Genomic DNA, 18,505 nt, shown 5'->3' on the forward strand with positions numbered 1-18,505 from the left:
TAAGTACAACATGTGAGTACTTCTTGAAGTCCCACCACTGATCAAATATGGGACACATTGGGGGTCCTGAAATGAAAATGACTGAGAATCAGGGCATGTTTAATGACGAAATGGCACTATAGCGACAACATGTGGTTACAGAATCAGATGGGTCACCGATTTCGGTGTGACCCAGGTGTGTCATGAAAGAAACTGCCCTCTGTCAACACAACCCCTCAGGCACGACAGCAGCCCCCTGCCTCCTGCATCCTGCTCTGGCATCCCTCATCCCACCATGATGGTGTTTAACATTAAATAATCACTTAATACCTTTAACAACATACATAATGTACAATATAACAGCGGAGCATCACAAACTAAGCTAGTCTTATCGCCGAGTTAATCTGCAACAAGCCTAGCCATGGTCGTCTGTCACGACCGTCGTGGATGAACTTCAACCTGGTGTTTGCACTTTCTCCATTTACGTCCCGTACAGCTACATAAACGTTCAGATTTCAAATAGAAAGTGCTTACCCCATGGCCACGGATGTTAGAATTTTGTCCGGGCCCTCATGTACCTGTACATTCTGTATTGTTCAATAAAAAGTATTTTAATTCCGATCGGTGGCCATTTTCTCATAGACTTATAATGTATCAGAGTGCAATACACCTCCCAACCAATGGGGTCGCGTAGTTGAAAGCATATGGCAAAAATACGGGGGAAATGGCCACCGATCGAATTAAAATGCTTTTTTATTGAACAATACGGAAGATGAGGGTACTTCTGAGGACCCGTACATAATTTTAACATACGTGGCCATGGCATAAGCACTTTATAGTCAAAATCTGAACGTTTATGTAGATGTACGGGCCGTTAGTGGAGAAAGTGCAAACGAAGTTCATCCATGACAGTCATGTTTCAGGGCTACAACAAGCCCATATAGCTAACGAGAGCTACAACGTTCAACAACCCCATCATCGACGACGCTGAACGTCGCTTTGCCAAAAAAAAAGTACAGATCTACAAGAGAACAACGCGTCGCGTCGTAACGCGTTGTTATCTTGTAGATCTGTTCTTTTTTTGGCAAAGCGACAAACGTGTAATATTCATACCTTGACTCCACGCAGGATTCGGACTCTGTCCTCCTCATCCACGCCAAAGGACACCTTCCTGGTGGTGCTCTCTCCAGATCCCATCACTGGTCTATAGATTATGATGATCTGGATGCTACTGTTTGTTTTTGTTAAAGAGATCTAACGTGGTCCAACCTCACAGTCTCTCTCAGCTGATGATCCTCTCTAGTATCCACACTGGAAATTTTGACAGATGGGTTCCCCCCGGTTGCCAGATTTGTTGTCGGCCATCCCCCTATAGAGGATATGATCCGAAGTTCAAACTCATACAATACAACATAGTTATTGCAAATGTAGTAAATTCAGGTTACCGTCATTTTAAATACATCTTTTTTTTTTTACGTAATTTTGTTATATTTGATTTGTGTTTGTGTAACTCGTATATTAACTTCCTCCTTATTTCCTCTTTAGTAAATGTTATATTTAGTAGAACATGGCAACCCTGATGTCATGTATACTCCATTAGTTCCAATTTTGAATGAATGAATGAAGTTTGCTGAATGCATTAAGGACAACACTTGACAAACTGTATGAATATGCAACATAATACATAATACGAAATACAATATACATGCTTTCACCAATCCATTTCACACAATAAAATTCACAGAATCCTTTTGAAAGTCTTTTGTTTATTTGTTTACGGTGTGGCAGCCTTGGGGTCAACCATCTATGACAGTGTCTGTCTGTCTGTCTGTCTGTATGTATGTACAGTATGTATGTATATACTGTAGGCCTGTCACAAAAACATAATCGCATAATCGTAATTATTTGCGATAATCGTAATTATTTGCGATAATCGTAATTATTTGCGATAACGTAATTATTTGCGATAATCGTAATTATTTGCGATAATCGTAATTATTTTGCATAATCGTCAATCGTTTCCATGTTGAAAAATGTCCATACATTTTTCAAACATTTTCCAAAAATTGCAGAGATAGCAGATCTACAAGCTTACAACATGCCACTCGTGACCTGTTGTAAGCTTGTACATCAACTTTTTTGTATAAAATTATTAAATGTGTCAGTAATGTCTTTGTATATTTAAGTTATTTATCATATCTGCCCTGTGCAATTTGTGATTATGAAGCCCAAAAGGGCAAACAGAAATTAAAATTGTATTCATACGTTCCAATGTTCAATGCCAAAAACACAATGAAATTATTAATCGCAATAAAAGTTGTGTGACAATTAATCGTCAACTTAAATTTGTAATCGTGACAGCCCTATGTATGTATGTATGTATGTATGTATGTATGTATGTATGTATGTACAGGGTATGTATGTATGTATGTTTGTATGTATGTATGTATGTATGTATGTATGTATGTATGTATCATGGACTGTAAAAAATATGGACGAAGGGAGCCCCATTGGTTTCTGCAGACCCGCTTTGAAGACACTTTTTCGGCGAATTCAAATCCACCATCTTGGAACTTTCGTCTCGAAAAGCAACCAGAAACTAATGCTATTCACTGAAAGGGAAGGGCAGCGAGGGCGGATCTTCACTCGGTAGAACCAGTAGACCATAATTTATTAAACGCATATGATGATAATTGAAAAAACATAAAGAATTAATGAAAATGTGTACCAATACTAAGATAATAAAATCTAGTGTAAAGTCCGGCCAAAACCTCATTCTCTTGAATGGAGTGTTAGTTCTTCTGCAGCCACCAGGTGGGGAAATAGCAACATCTGCTGGGCCATTATTGAGAACTGCAGGGGAAAAGGCTCTTCCTTATTGGCCTACGTATATATACATGTATGTGTGTGTGCCCCCTGTATGTAGCCTATCTATGTATTTATGTACCCCCCACAATTGCCAAAATATGGAGTTCTTTCCCACCCTGTGTTCCATACTGCACCAGAGTGGGCTCCAACAATATCATATAATTCACAAACTACTGTAGTAGGCTAACTTCAGATTGCACAATTAAGCATTAAATAAACCCTTTCTTGTTTGTTTTCCATGATGGCAGATTTGTTGTGCATGAATATAAGCCACATGTCAACCAAGGGTGCCAGGCTTATTGGGTTTATTTGATCAAAAATTACATTACAATTACATCAAATATTTTCACTAGTTTATTTGTACCATAAACTCAGATCATGTCTAATGTCAAACTAATTCTGTCCATATCTGTCAGCCTTCACCTAAAGATTGATATTTGCTGCACATAAAGACATACAAAATGACAGACTTTTCCATTGTGCGTTTGTAATGATTCCTGATATGTTTACAATATATGTATTATTCTGTACCAGGAAGACAAAATGAGACAAAATTAGATTAGCTACATTTGCAAAGGTCACATGGTGATACATAACCTCAAAACGATGTGCAGTGTAATCTATCTTTGAAGAAAATGAGACAGACAGGCACGCACGCACGTACACATGCACGCACGCGCGAGCGCGCACACACACACACACACACACACACACACACACACACACACACACACACACATAGATATAGATGTCAGTTGTCATAGAGTGCAGTAGCATGAATCAGAGATACAGATAAGAGTGAAGAGATACAAAAGAAGTAGCAATGTAAGAGGAGTGTAAGATAACAAAGAAAAATGAAAGAAGAGAAGAGTACGTCTGGCCTTTCCATCTGCATTTGAACTGGTCGGGTTTGCATAATGTGTGTGAACCATTAGTACTGTAGATAAAAATAGGCAAAAGATTCACGTAATAGATACATACTGTATAGGCATTGATTTGTTCAATTCTTGCCATTTAAAAAAGAAAAGATGGTGGACAGCAAAATAACAGCTGGACCTAAAACACATTTATTACAGTCTCAGCAATTAAAGCTGCAATCCATAACTTGTCCTATCTGTGATTCAAACCTTGGTCTCACGCATAACAGACCAATTTCTACTGCTCATCCAAGAGGCAGTTGCCAATTGATCAGGGGAAACAAACATTGCATTTATGAGCTTCAGGGAGTATTACTTGTCAACCAGTACGCGTCCTGACACCAGGGTCTAAATTTCTCAGTGGAAGAGTATAAGGAGACCACCTACAACCAGGGCAGATTTATACAAGGGCACCGATACAGTGGGTGCCTCGGGGCTAAAGCCCCCAGGAGAAATGACAAGATTTAAAGTATTTTTTTTTTAAAGGCAACAAATCCGGGGGGAAAAACCTGTTGTATTCATTAAAATAAGTTGCGGATTGCAGCTTTAACACTGGGGATTTTACTGTACAAGAGGCTTTGTCATATGGAGTGGAAAGCTGCATTTACAACAACATATCGTAGCAGCGTCTACACTCCACACTGCAGCGTGATCCAGGACTCGGCGTTGTTGGAGTGGATGCTGAACGCCGGGTACACGGGCTCCCTGAACACGGCCTTAAAGGTGTGCAGGTGCTCCCTGCGCCCTTTGATGCTGTGGAACGCAAGCGTCCCGCTCTCATAGTCCAGCGCCACCTCGATCCTCAGCAGCTCATTGGGCATCTCGGGCAGCCCCACGTTGGACGAGGCGTGGCACGCCGTCAGCTTCTTGTGCTTCCACTGCACTCGCCAGGAGACGCTGTTGTGTCCCAGGCGACTGTGGTCGCCGCGGCGCGGGATGGACTTGTAGCACAGGCCCAGCGACCACATGCTGTTCTCGCCCACCTCCACCACCCACACGTGCTCGCCGGCCGAGAAGCCCTGGCCACACAGCACTTGGGGCGCGCTGGCGAAGCGCTCCACGTGCACAATGTAGGACTGCTTGGTGGCGCTGAACTTGACGGTGCGCAGGTCGCTGGAGAGCACCAGGTTGGAGTGGGCCGTGAAGAGGTTGAAGGTGAGCTCCATGGGGTTGAGGAGGATCTGAAGAGATTCCAGCAGGCGGGTCAATTCGGAGTGGAAGTCCTGGGTTCGGAGGCGACCCTGGAGCCGATTGGTGTTGAGGGGGGCCTTGGACGGGATCTTGGAATGGACGGTGGCTGTGATGGCTTCTCTGATCTGGGATTCAATCAGCAGGTACCTATAGGGAGAAGAGGACAAATATGATTTGCTCAACTAAAAAAACATTTTATTTACCAGGCAACTTTGCACATACAAGCAAATTGACTTGGGTTTATTGCTTTGTACAGTGTCAGAAAGCCTTCAGCAGTGGGTATCTGGATAGTGATGTACAGTGTACATTAAATCAGTCTCATAGCCACTGTTGATTGTCTGTACATCATTCAAGTGATAGATGTTAGTTCATATTTACTGGTGATAGATTGCATAATATGATACTTATATACTTTTATTATTATTTTGTCATGTTATTTTCTATCTATTATACGTGGATGATAATAATAACTTGAATTTATATAGCGCCTTTCAAGAATCCCATGGACTCTTTACATCAAACGAACATTGATCCTGACAGAACATCAGAGCTATAATTCATATCCTCAGAACTTCTCTGTAATCAATCTATATATATATATACATATATATACATATATATATATATATATACATAAATATACATATATACATATATATATATATATACATATATATATATATATATATATATATATATATATATATATATATATATATATATATATATATATATATATATATATATATATATATTCTTGTTTTTCTTTCTTTTTTTTGTATATTGTGATCGCTAAACTGTGCATTTATTTGTATTTTATTTGTATTTCTTGGAATGGCTGTATTGTGTTTTATTTTTTATGCTGCTTTGTACCATTAGAGTTACATTCTGTACCATTTAAAAAAATAAATAAACACTTGAATTACAAAAAAAATAAAATTGATTTATACTTTGCATTGCTTTGCTTTGCTTGTTGAACAACAACATTATTGTTTTTTATTTTTTGTCTCATTCTTGAGGCAATTAATTTGATGACCAGCGGAGTCTCCGGTATAGAGACTCAATTGAGTCTCCTACTGACCAGCCACCCCGTCATCAAATTATTGGCTCAGGAATGCGACACAAACTAAAAAATCGTCATGAATTCAAGGCTTCATGGGGTGTGCAATTGATAGAAAATAAGTCTTTTTTTGGCGTGAACTACTCCTTTAACCTTGATTTGACCTCAACCGTGCAGGAAAACACATCTTTTTAAAAACCAACACAGCCTTCTGTTTACAGCAACAAAGTACCTGTGTATGAAGAGAAACTTGTCTGGCTCGGTGAGGGCCTGCTCGGCACTCTGCTGGGCCTCCACTAACTGTTGCTGCTGTTCTTCTAGTGCAGACAGACCGTTCTGCCAGCTGTCCCTCCGCTGGCCACGCTCTTCATCCAACAGCACACTCAGTCGCTCCCTGTACCTGAATACAACAATGAGGTATTTTTAATAACCAGATCATCAACACAGTTAACTGTGAGTGTTCATTTAACTCTGAGACTATAGTGTATACTATAATCAAATGGACCTGGTCCACGCGGGGCGCCTGATGGAGGGGGAGGGAACTGGTTGGAATAACGTGTTCCTTCCACGCGCTAAGTCCTACCGGGGAAACTCCCCCCTGTCAGGTGACAAGAAGGTCATATCAGTTGGCTCTCATGCACTGAAGGAGGCATGAGCTCGGCCTTGGGCTCCCGAGGCTGGTGGGGGGAGTGTAGCGCCCAGGATCACTTAGAAAATTGGCACTGGGTGAAAAAAAGGGGTTATAAAATCGTGGGATAAAAATGTATTAAAAAGAAAAAAATGTTTTCTCCTCTGTTTCTTTCTCGTAGTCTTCACAGACATGAACTGTTCAGAACATGAACCGGTTGTGCCAGGACATATAACTGAATTAGGCCCTTGCAAGAGCATAGATTGACAAAAAGGGTGACAAAAAGGATGATACATTTTTTTTTACATCAAGGTCCTCTGCCAGGTGCAAAGACAACTCAGACAGTCTATGTGACTTCTGAGACACTGAGTATGTGACAAACAGAACATAAACTCACATGCACTAATCATACACACACTGTTTGGGCACACAGTTACAGGAAATGAGACAGAGTACAGAATCACAGTTTAATCTATTTCCTTGTCAAGATTCTGAATTCTTAACTCCTCAGGTTTCATCGAACCCATCTTCAAACCAGTCCAGTGACTCTGAGTATGAACTTCTGAACTTCTTTTCAGGAGTTTGTACAAAAAAATATTCATTCCACTGATAGTTATACTTCATATTTAATTAATACAAATTGTTTGTTAACACTTAAATTAAATTAATTATTTCAGTGTATTGTCCTTGTATTTGGCCTTTGTGTCCTCAAAACATTTACAAGGCCAAAGGCCATGTTGCCATGCCCCTAAAAAGATGAAATGCCAGGCCTGCTGCTGCATGGATATATATTATTCTATTCTATTCTACTTTGTAGTTCATGTTGGTGGTTTGTTGTCTTACCATGATCACCACTCAGCTCCATTTACCAAAAGTATTACTTTCTGTGAAGTGTGATGTGTCATAATTAGGCCTATGGGTTCAAATCTGTCTCAAAAACATTGTTGCATCAATTCTCTTACATAATCTGCATAGCCTACTGACTGCACCAGCGTTTCAGGTGGATAATGTTAAGAAACACACTTTAAGGGTATTTCAAAGCATTTCTATTTAACTACAAGTGAGACCCAAAACCACAGTGCTAGCTCGTCTGATTAAATAAAGGTTAAATAAATAAAACAGGTTCAGTGTTACCTGTCCACCATGGAAGCCATGTTGTCCATCAGAGTGACGGCCCTGTTGACCAATTTGTCCCCCACGGCTTCAGACGAACCCTGGTCATCTGCTGCCCTCTGCAGGAGACTCTCTGTCATCTGCAGCCTGCAGAGCACCAGCTGTAATCCAACACAGGCAATTAACCTGTTAATGCAGGGGTCTTCAACCGGGGGTCCGGGACCCCTAGGGGCGTCCTCGGAGGTACTACAGGGGGGCCGCCAAATCTTTGTGTGATATGATTTTTTTGTTACATTAACCACTTGAACCCTAGCATCTCTATTCTGAGGAGAACATTAGGCAAAAATAGCCGATCTACAAGCTCTCTACATCCTGGTACAAATATTTGGTAGCAGTAACAGCACAAACTCTGGTTGACAGGGTTCCCCCAGGGCTCTATTTTATGTCCGCTAGTATTTCCCGCTACACCAAATCTCTTTGGCAGAAATAGCCAATCTAAAAGCTCACAGTGCGTTGCATTGCCACGGATTGTGAGCATTTAGATCTGCTATTTTCACTAAATGCTTACCCCAGAATTGGGATGCCAGGGTTCAAGTGATTAAATGAACGACAAGGAAGTAGCCTACGATCCCTGACCTAAATTCCAGCCTCTCTATTATCTTGTCAAACAAATGCCAGCAATTATTTGTTTGTTTGTAAGCCAAGAGGAACATTCCTGTCATGACAGCAGTCAGGTTGATTCCTAAGAAGTCACGTGACAAAGATGCATTTGAAACTTACTGGAATATGTTCAAGTCGGACACATTTTGAAAGTGGTTTGCCCCACAGGCACATCAAATCTAGTCATAATCATTCAAGTAAACATTTTTCCTTGGGTATTATTATTCTACAACTCTTCAATGCAGCCTGTTCCTGTCATTACAAATGGCTCACTGCCTACCTTTGTTGGCAACTTCAAAATAAAGTCCTGATGTGTAAGTAAAAGAGAGGGAATTAATTATTTTTCAATCTGTATTCTGTAAGAAAGTAGGGGCATTAAATATACAACATGTAAGCAGAGGCACATGCACACTTACTGCACATGAAAGTAATGTACTACTACACCTGTAGGTTACACTTCACAAATACCCTGGTGACCCTGGTGTCAGGTAGGACTAGCCTGGTAAACCCTCCCTCCAGAAATACCATTTGTAATTTATTTCAGGAGTGAAATCAAATGCAAATGAGATTTCAGGAGGGAGGGGGGTTTACCCTAACTCTGTGGGTTTACCAGGCTAAGGTAGGACACCTACTGGTTGACAATGACATTACAGTTATTTGAAGCGGATGGCTCAGCACCAGATTGGACACTAGTCTATTATAGCCATCTTAATTTGTAGTTTGGACGGTGCAATTTCAGCTCTCTGCCGGGAGAGGAAGACAATGGACATACAACTGACAGAGTGAAGCCTTCATTTTCTAACCCATTAAACAGGGGGCATTTCTTTCTTTCTTTTCCCCCTTTTTTTTCTTCTCCTTGGCTTCTATGTCCCAGCATGCATCTGCCTCAGGTACCTGTAAGTACCTGAGGCCACGTACCACCACAGTAACAGAGGTTGGCTGGATGAATATACTGTAGTTCTAGATTGTGTAGTTCATTAACATAGATTAACCACTTAAACCAGGGGTTTTCAACAGGTATTGTGCTTTACAATACCTTCGCCCACCAGCATCACATATTTTAAATACTCTTATGACACTGCCATTCTCGGAGTGCTTCATGAAAATAACTCTATTACGGACTTCCAGAACAACATTTCTCATTTCACACAGTGGTGCACTGACAACTATCTAGCGTTGAATGTGGACACAACAAAATAACTGGTCATTGAAACAACCCACACTGGACTTGACCCACTCCTCATTCATGGTAAAACAGTAGATCAGGTTGACAGTTTCACATATCTTGGACTCACATTGGACAATAGACTTAGGTTTGATCAACACATGACATCTATCCATACACGTTTTCAGCAAAGACATCATGTATAATCCTTAAATTAAGATCATTATCTGTTGTCTCTCATCTTCTGTTATTACTGTAAACAAGGATTATTCAAACTGTTCTGTTGTATTGTTTTTCACTTTATTGTCCATGCCTAACAAAAACAACCTTTTCAGTATTAGGTCTACCCGCATTGCTTCCAAGATTATTGGACTTCCCACACCCACACTGATATGAACAATAGAGGATATGCGCATGCTTAAAGTGAATGGCACAGCGAGTGGCAAATCGAGTGGCAAAGAAACATGCAAAATGAGTTTAACATTGTTTAATTGCATGGGCTGTCAAGGCCAGAAAGTATTTTTTTGACACTCAGTAGGCATTCCTGCATAACTTCCGGGTTTGATGATGATGTCACACGCATATCCTCTATAAGGCCATCACACGCATAGCACTTACAATAACAAATGACACCGATCATCTCCTGTATCGCTACTTCAAACTCATGCCATCTGGGCGAAGATACAGAACCTTGAAGTGGGAAAAGGTTCATTTTAGCAGGTGTTTTGTCCCCTCAGCCATTGCGCCATTAAACAAACTGCCCCGTTGGTAGGATGGTTTTCTGTGTGAAGTGGGGACCTCATGTATTGTCTTGGTGTTGTGTTGTGTGATATGTTGTTTTGTGCTATATGTTGTTGTTTTTGAACAGACTGTGAAGACAAACATCACTTTGGGGATAATAAAGATTACTATTATTATTAGTATTATTGCATGTGGTCCCGGACCATGCATTTAGTAGCCTAATGTAGAATGGTGAAGAGGATTTCTTTTGTTTTGTTTTACTTCCACGGAACAGTGCGCTAAATGATGACGCGTCAATGTTGTCAGTTACTGGGAAGTCGGAGGTCAAGAAAGTCTACAGAAAAGGGAATTAGAATCTCTAGAAGGGGAAGCATACTCAGTCATAATTATTAGGGAAATAAACAGATATAAAACTGCATTACCTTCTGTTTTCTCTACTTTGCTGTACTTTATTGTGTTGTGTTTTTTGTGTTTGTGTTTTTATTCTGTTGCCTTGCATATCACTTTGGTTGGCTTCTGTCATTTTAAATGTGCTTTATTAATAAACTTTGAGTTGAGTTGAGTTGAAATGTGCCCATATAATCGCACATGTCTGCTCACTCATACATAAGATACAAATCAGTTTAATGGAAGGATGGATAAAGTTAGAGAATGGAACCTTTTTTTGAGCTCTGGACCACTAGCATATTTCAGTTAAATAATGCCTGGGCTTGATATCATTTGTTGCACAAATTATCGTGCAGCGAATTAAATCATAGACATGATGCATAGAGATGGAATGTATAGCAAGTGTTACCAAAGCACTAATCTTAGCCCATACACAACAGTGGTCCGCAGGTTGATTCTTAATCAGGGTGGTGGTCCCTGGTTCACAATCAGTTGAAAACCCCTGACTTATTATTAGAAAGGATAAGATATTCTACCAGAGGTAATCTAACTACATTCCAAAAGAAATGGGATCCTTTCTTGACATTTTCCAAGAACTCCATCTAATCCCATGCACTTGCTGAATGACCCCCCCCCCCCTCTCTCTCTCTTCTCCTCTCTTTCTACCCCCCTCTACCTCCTTTCCTATATCTCTCTTTCTATTTGGTCTTTGTTTTCATATTATTTGTTCTCAAAAGCGAGTTTATGTGCCATGCTCTTCTTCTTAATGTTGTTATTTGAAAAAAAAAAATGCGATATCTGTTTGTTATGTTTGTTTGTTTTTTAAAGAAAAAACATTTAAGGAAGTAGGCAAGACGAATTATGATATGCTGAAGATTGAAAGTTTTAATTTCATGTATGCTTAAAACAAGCTTGATATATGCAATCATACAGAAGTGAACTGATTTTGTACCTAACTTCTAATAAAAATATTAAGAAAAAAAACCTGACTTAAACCTTATACTGTGTACTTCACTGTATGACAAATAGCTAAAATAGCAGTTCTACAAGCTCACAACCTGTCATGATGTACTGCCTTTTGAGCTTGTAGGGCTGCTATTTTTGACATTTTCTTTTTGAAAAATGAGGGCATAGGCTATACCCAAAATAGGGAAGACAGGTTGAAAGTTGCCGAGTTTAAATCAATAACAGTACCTTGTTGTGGCTCTCCAGCGCTCGCCTCATCTCCTCCTCGGCCACGTCGAAGGTGAGCACGTCATGGTGCTGGTGAGCCCCTTCTATGAAGCACGTTGCACACAGCGACGTCATGTCACTGGAACAAAAGTACTCCAGGGGCCGTCTGTGGGTGGCACAGGCCCTCATCTCCAGCACCCCGTGGGGCTCCACCATCGAGTGGGCCCGGAAAGACTCCTTCTCGTGGTGCTTCTGGAGATGCCTGTCGCACAGAGACACCTCGCACCTAACGCAGGTCTTCACCGCTTTGGCGTGCCCCTCGATGCAGTGGTCACAGGCCACCTCCGGCCGTGCCAGCCTTGCCTCTGGGAGGCCGTCTGCCCTCGCAGGGGGAGGCCCGGCGGCTTGGTAGCCCTCGACGATGCCCCGCAGCTTTGTGTTCCTCTGCAGCGTCTCGACGCCGCTGTACTCCACGCGGCACTCGGGGCAACATGGCTGGGGATCTCGGTCGCCTCCCTTGGCGAGGGATGCCTGTCGGATGCAGTCCAGGCAGTAGTTGTGACCGCAGGGCAGAATCACAGGGTCAGAGAAAAGCTGAAGGCAGATGGGACAGCTCAGCTCGTATTCTAGCAGCTGCTCTGGCTTAGAAGAAGACATGGTGTTGGGTGGACAGCGGTGCCACGATGGGTCGGCACAGAGACTTCTGTTCTTCTTGAACCTCGACATGTCTTCTTTTAGTCCCTCTTTGGCATCACCTTTCTGTCTTTCTTCTACAGACTGATAAATGCTTACCTTCCTGCGCTTTCCTCTGTTTTCAGACGTCACCACTTCTTTCCAAACGGGCACACCTTCCAGAGGGATACAGGTGAATCTAAAACAACAGACGAATACATGAACATAGTCGTAGGCTATCTTCAGACTGACAGCATAGATCAGATTATGGGCCTATCCTGATTGCAATCAGATTGGTCACAACTCGTTGTGATGCGATGCCTTGAGAACTCTAGCAATATTTTCACGGAGCAACACCATCATATGACAAAGTATAAGTTAAGAGTTACTTACGCCTATGGTGATACGTTGTTACCACAGCAACAAATGTAGATAGGTTGACGATGTCTGCAGACACAAATCCGATATGATGGCTTACAAATACAGTGGACGGTCATGCAGTCCACAAGATTGTTTTTGAGAAATGGGTTTCCCCTACAGTTTGAACAGACTCCCCACTGGCAGGAAAAGGTGTGTGTCTAGAAAGGTGAGCAGGACGGCATTCCGTTGCTACTGCTAAGCCCTCCTTCCTTCTTGCAAGGAATGCACACTGATATGCGGGCTGTAGTTTACGGTAAAAATATCCTGCACATGATCATTACTACCCATAGATCAACTCTATGTCAAGTGGAACAATGTGATAACAATCTCCCCTCGGGTAGGCCTATGAGAGGAGTGTACAATTTTAAACATTAATTGAATACTTTCTTTTTTTTTAACTCTCACAGTTAAATTAACGCTCAGGTCTTCGCAGTGTCAGATACACATATAGCTGGTAATGAAAGTCGAAGGGGTGTAAATGATGTGTTTGTAAACAAATGAAATAAAAGTGTAGTTGCAAGTTTAGTACCCTAACAATTACTATCTAGTGTTTGTTCAGTAACAGGAGTCTCTCCAGCTCTTACTGTAAGTAAACACAACATCATTGTTGTCAGAGGAGGAATGTTTGTTGATGTGTATTTTCAAATAATCTGAATCTACAAAGTAACTAGTAACTAAAGCTGTAAATAATTGCAGGGGAGTTAAAAAGTACAATATTTGTCTCTGTGATGCAGTAGATGTATAAAATGGAAATAAATGTGCCTCACATACGCGCGCGCGCGCGTGTGTGTGTGTGTGTGTGTGTGTGTGTGTGTGTGTGTGTGTGTGTGTGTGTGTGTGTGTGTGTGTGTGTGTGTGTGTGTGTGCGTGTGTGCGTGTGTGCGTGTGTGTGTGTGTGGCGTGTGTGCACGCGTGCCTGCGTACCTGCATGTGTGATACCATGCCCTAAGGTAAAAGCCCATACACTGTGTTGACTGTACACGCCATGGGGGGAACATCCATGTCCTCTCTCAACACCTCTCTGTCCCAGAAATGGGCGTGTTTGTTTACTATTTGAACAATGACTGTGGTAAGTGAATGTGGAGAGACACTTAATTAATAATAATGATAATAATGAAACAACATACAATTTATATAGCGCTTTTCTGAGTACAGCAACAAAATATAAACAAGCTATAGAAGTAAAGGGGGTATTAGGATTAGGTAGGGAATGCAAGTTTGAAAAGAGGCCTTCAGGTATGAGGTCAGTCAATATTAATGAGCCAAATGGCAGGATGGAAAGGACACAGACTTCTCAACTACTGAAAGAATGTTGTTTTAAAACTACCTTGTAAAAGAGTGACACCTGCTCTTGTGCAATAATTGCTAACTGAAATACAGTTTGTATCCACTTTTGACCCATGGATAACACCTTGTGTAACCGGAACAGTTGGAACAGTTGGTATTTCTGGGCACCTTTTGGTGAAAACAGTGGGCACTGGAGGGGCTGAATAATCTGGAACACTGGGCACCTTTCATAAAGGTGGGCATTCCACCAAAATGTGCGACCCCCTCCTTTAAAAAGTAATAATATTATATTCATTTATTTATTTACTTTGTATCAAGAGTAATATATTATATTACATATTATATTACTATATTACTTTTATTTGTTTTACTATTTTCTTTTTATTGTTCCATATTGGAACGCTATTGTTTCCATTTTTGAGTTTGGGCACGATCTGTCGTTAAAAATGAACCCCATGGAACTTTAATTCAGTCTGGTACCTGGCAGAATCTTAAAAAATCACACCCTGTGTGAAGGAAGCGGTGCCTTTGGGGCGGGGCTTAACTCATTTCAGTTCGTCCCTATTGGTGGTCTGAGTCCACTTACCAAATTTGTACTTGGTAGTATGCTGCAAACTGGAATAATGGCTGTTTAAAGCCCAGCCAATGGGCAGACAGAGGGGGCGGGGCTTAAGTAATTACAGTTTGTCCCTATTGGTGGTTTTAGTCCATGTCCAAAATTTGTACTCCGTAGCATGCTGCGAACTTGAGTTATGGCTGTTTAAAGGCCAGCCAATGGGAAGACAGAGGGGGCGGGGCTTGAGCAATTCATGCTCGGCCCGTATTGGTGGTTTAAGTCCACATACCAAATTTGGACTTGGTGGCATGCTGCAAACTGGAGTTATAGCTGTTTAAAATCCCGTGCTCATCCCGTGCTCATACGGGCGGACGTCCCTGGGGGTCCCTGGACCCCTCTTTGATAACCGGTGGCACGTGTGGCAAATGAGAGGAGAGATGGCATAGGCAATCTCCAAGTGTGTGTGTGTGTGTGTGTGTGTGTGTGTGTGTGTGTGTGTGTGTGTGTGTGTGTGTGTGTGTGTGTGTGTGTGTGTGTGTGTGTGTGTGTGTGTGTGTGTGTGTGTGTGTTTGTATGTGTTGCTTCTTTGCCGTGCTCATCCCAGGCTCATACACACAGACACACAGACACACAGACAGACACACAGACAGACACACAGACAGACACACAGACACCGAGTCAAAGCCACGTATAGAGCGGTTGGCACCGCTAAAAACACACTTAAAGGATTAAAAGTATTTAGTAAAAGCAGAAATATGTGAACATTTTCAGCTCCATTTAATTTGTGCTGTTTTGTCCTGTAATAGAGTAAAGATGTGCTTGAATTTTAGTAATAACCACTTAATTAATTTCTTGGGTCCAAAGGTTGTTTCCTTCAAAAGTTATCTCTTTTCAATTGTTTTCCATTTTCGGGTTTGGGTTCAGGATATGTTTAATAAAGGGTTAAAAAATAACCCCATGGGACATTATTTCAGCCTGTTACCTGGCAGAATCCTAAAATACACACTTCAAAGATTAAGAAAAACCAGGTGGTGGAAAAAAATCCACCCTATGGACCCCACTTTCCATCTATACTGCTATGCCTCATGCAAATTGGGAAACTGATGGGCTTCGGGAAAATTATGAACAGTAGCTAGACATTATGACCAAGGCAGTAAAACATTAACCTGGCTCCGCCAGATGGAAGAAGCTTGCTTCACACACACATTTGTTTCACAGGAACCTGGTTACTCAATACCGCCCCTATCTGGCGGAGTCAGGTTAGTAAAACATCTCTTCATGCAAGAGTCGTGTTTAGTATATCATTGCTGAGCCAGCAGTGGTCAGAAAATATCATTGGCCATGCCAGGTTCAAATTTGGAAGCTGGTATGCTTTCAGTAGAATGATGAACAGATGCTAGAGATGGAGCTCTTTCTCTTCACGATTTTAAGTTCCTGAAACATCTACATCTCCCATACAAGTTGCAAAGTTGAATTCAGCCATTTAAACAGTTTTTACATGCATTGGGGGTATAGTGGATAGCATAGCTATTTTTCTGTTTTTTTGTACTTTCCTCTTTCCTACAAATGTCTGCACAACACTTGAATTGGTGCTTTAGTGGCTAATATAGCTCCTTCCAAGCATGTGATAGGACTCATCTGACAACGATAAGACAACCTATGAGAGAGGTCGAGAACCTTACACGATAGGACCAGGAGGACAGCCTGGAACCATTGTGCCTGTGTGTGTGTGTGTGTGTGTGTGTGTGTGTGTGTGTGTGTGTGCGTGTGTTTTTGCTACTGCATGAGGACTTGCGACAGACTGCACACCAACGGCATGGGGACACCAATCGGCGTGGGGACACAAATGCGGGTCCCCATTAGGTTTATCACTTAAATCGATCGAAAAAGCTTCGCTGATATGTCTAGTGTTAATGTCTTTCTTTGTCCCACACATACCAAAACTATGTTATGTGTGTTAAAAGAGTGTAAAAATGTCTCCCTCTAGAGACTACAATCGGTAATTCCAGAAGGGTGTTAGGGTGTGATGTTGAGCAAGACTTCTGAGTCTCCATTGGCCTAGAGGCCTAGCCAATCATAATACGATCTGGTGACACGTGCACGTCACGTCTCACTCAGCCACCCACCAATCACATTTCACGTTGGTTCACGTATCAGGAAATAGTGACAAGAAGACGTCAACATCAATGCATTCTTGCATTGCAACGCTCTCTCTCATGGGTCTGGTTGAACGAGCATAAACAACAAGCGGACGGACGATGCGGAGGGCTCGATTTTACGATATAAAGGTATGTTTTCAAACGTGTGTACATAAAACAGTTGATGATGACACAAATGATGAAATAAGTTGGCTTTTTTTTCTCTAGCCCTGGTCCAGAGCGTTAGTGAGTTACATGGAATGTAATGTAATGGAGCTAATTAATGCTAACGCTAACGTTAAATGCTAAGGTAGCTAACGCTATGCTAAGGTAGTGCACTAACGTGCACGCGCACTCCCTCTGTGTTTGCATGCAAACGCATTTCATTTGTGTCTAAAAGTGATTATATATTTTTAGTTAGAGGCTGTATTTACATGAACTTCGCATGTGTGGTGGAAAAAGTACTCACATGTTTTACTAAAACTATAAAATAATATAAATAAATAAATAAAAAATAATAAAATAATAAAAAAGTAAAATAATCAATACTGTAATCTAGAAATACTCTGTTACAAGTAAAAGTCCGGAATTAAAAATGTATACAAATATATTGTATTGAAAATAGCAGATCTACTAGCTGTGAGCTTGTAGATCGTCTATTTTCAAATGACTGTAATGCAGGGGTCTTCAACAGGGGGTCCGGGACCCCTAGGGGGTGCTCAGAGTTACTACAGGGGGTCCGCCAAAACTTTGTGTGCTATTATTATTTTTCTACATTAACCACATGAACCTTAGCATCCCTTTTCTGAGGAGAACTTTAGCCAAAAATAGCAGATCTACAAGCTCACTGAGCTGGTAGATCCGCTATTTTTGGCAAAGATGTAGAGGTGTAGAGTGTCAAAAGAGCAGACTAGGTAAACAAAAAAGTTTAATCTGAAACACAATTTTATACAATTATAGAGGGGGTCCCTGCTTCATCTTTCTCTCAGCTAGGGGGTCCTTGGCCTGAAAACGTTGAAGACCAGTGTTGCCATGTCAGTTTATTATAAGTGGCTTGTTTCCTTAAAGTCTCTTGTAAATGTGTGTATAATGGCGTTTTGGGGGCTTGTAGATCTAAAAGCTGAGAACGTGTTGCAATGTGAGCTTGTAGATCGGCTATTTTCAAATAGCCGATGTATACATAGGTTTAAAGTGCTCATGTGGCCTTTGTTTTGGGCATCTTTTCATAGACCTGGTTGCGTGTTTCTCTCACAAAACCTGGCAACACTGAGCAATGGAAATGTAAAACATTGGCTTTGAAATGTGTCTGGTCGATGAGTCTTTGCAATGCCCTCTTCCCCTCCCCCCCCCCTGCAGTCTTCACGTTGTTAGCAAACTGCAGCCTGGAAGCACAGGTGTCACTAATGATGCTAATTAGGGGTAGACGATCTGTGCTGTTGAATTCAAGGGACAAGCTTGCAACTTCATTGAAGCTGTACTGGTGAATTTGATTACAGGTAAAATAAACCTTTGGCAAACTGTTTTGTAATGTTTTATTTATAATTCAGTTC

The 18,505-nt window shown here is 41.3% G+C and overlaps 2 protein-coding genes across 2 annotated transcripts in view; both read right to left on the reverse strand.

Moving 5' to 3' along the window:
- Positions 1-1,304, reverse strand: part of chchd6a (coiled-coil-helix-coiled-coil-helix domain containing 6a) — a 115,359-nt gene extending 114,055 nt beyond the window's left edge. The window contains exon 1 of the mRNA XM_084068261.1: positions 1,093-1,304. Coding sequence (XP_083924387.1) covers positions 1,093-1,176 — 84 coding nt within the window. The 5' untranslated portion in view covers positions 1,177-1,304. The remainder of the gene's footprint in view (positions 1-1,092) is intronic.
- Positions 1,305-3,144: 1,840 nt separating this feature from the next.
- On the reverse strand, positions 3,145-13,069 carry LOC311053185 (E3 ubiquitin/ISG15 ligase TRIM25). The gene is made up of 5 exons (XM_084068636.1): positions 12,948-13,069; positions 11,904-12,753; positions 7,778-7,917; positions 6,248-6,415; positions 3,145-5,102 (listed from the first exon to the last, which is right to left on the reverse strand). Exons 2-5 carry the CDS (start codon positions 12,606-12,608, stop codon positions 4,394-4,396), a joined length of 1,722 nt encoding a protein of 573 aa, XP_083924762.1. The 5' UTR covers positions 12,609-12,753; positions 12,948-13,069; the 3' UTR covers positions 3,145-4,393.
- Between the last annotated feature and the right edge of the window lie 5,436 nt (positions 13,070-18,505).

This window comes from Gymnoscopelus microlampas, assembly GCF_963454915.1.
Source record: "Gymnoscopelus microlampas genome assembly, chromosome: 10".
In the NCBI taxonomy this organism is placed as follows: Eukaryota; Metazoa; Chordata; class Actinopteri; order Myctophiformes; family Myctophidae; genus Gymnoscopelus; species Gymnoscopelus microlampas.

Coding starts and splice junctions, on each gene's coding strand:
- LOC311053185 (XM_084068636.1), bottom strand. CDS start 12,608: ATGTCGAGGTTCAAGAAGAACAGAAGTCTCTGTGCCGACCCATCGTGG. Junction 7,918..11,903: donor CGCTGGAGAGCCACAACAAG/GTACTGTTATTG, acceptor GTTGGATTACAG/CTGGTGCTCTGCAGGCTGCA. Junction 6,416..7,777: donor ATGGCTTCCATGGTGGACAG/GTAACACTGAAC, acceptor TGTTGTATTCAG/GTACAGGGAGCGACTGAGTG.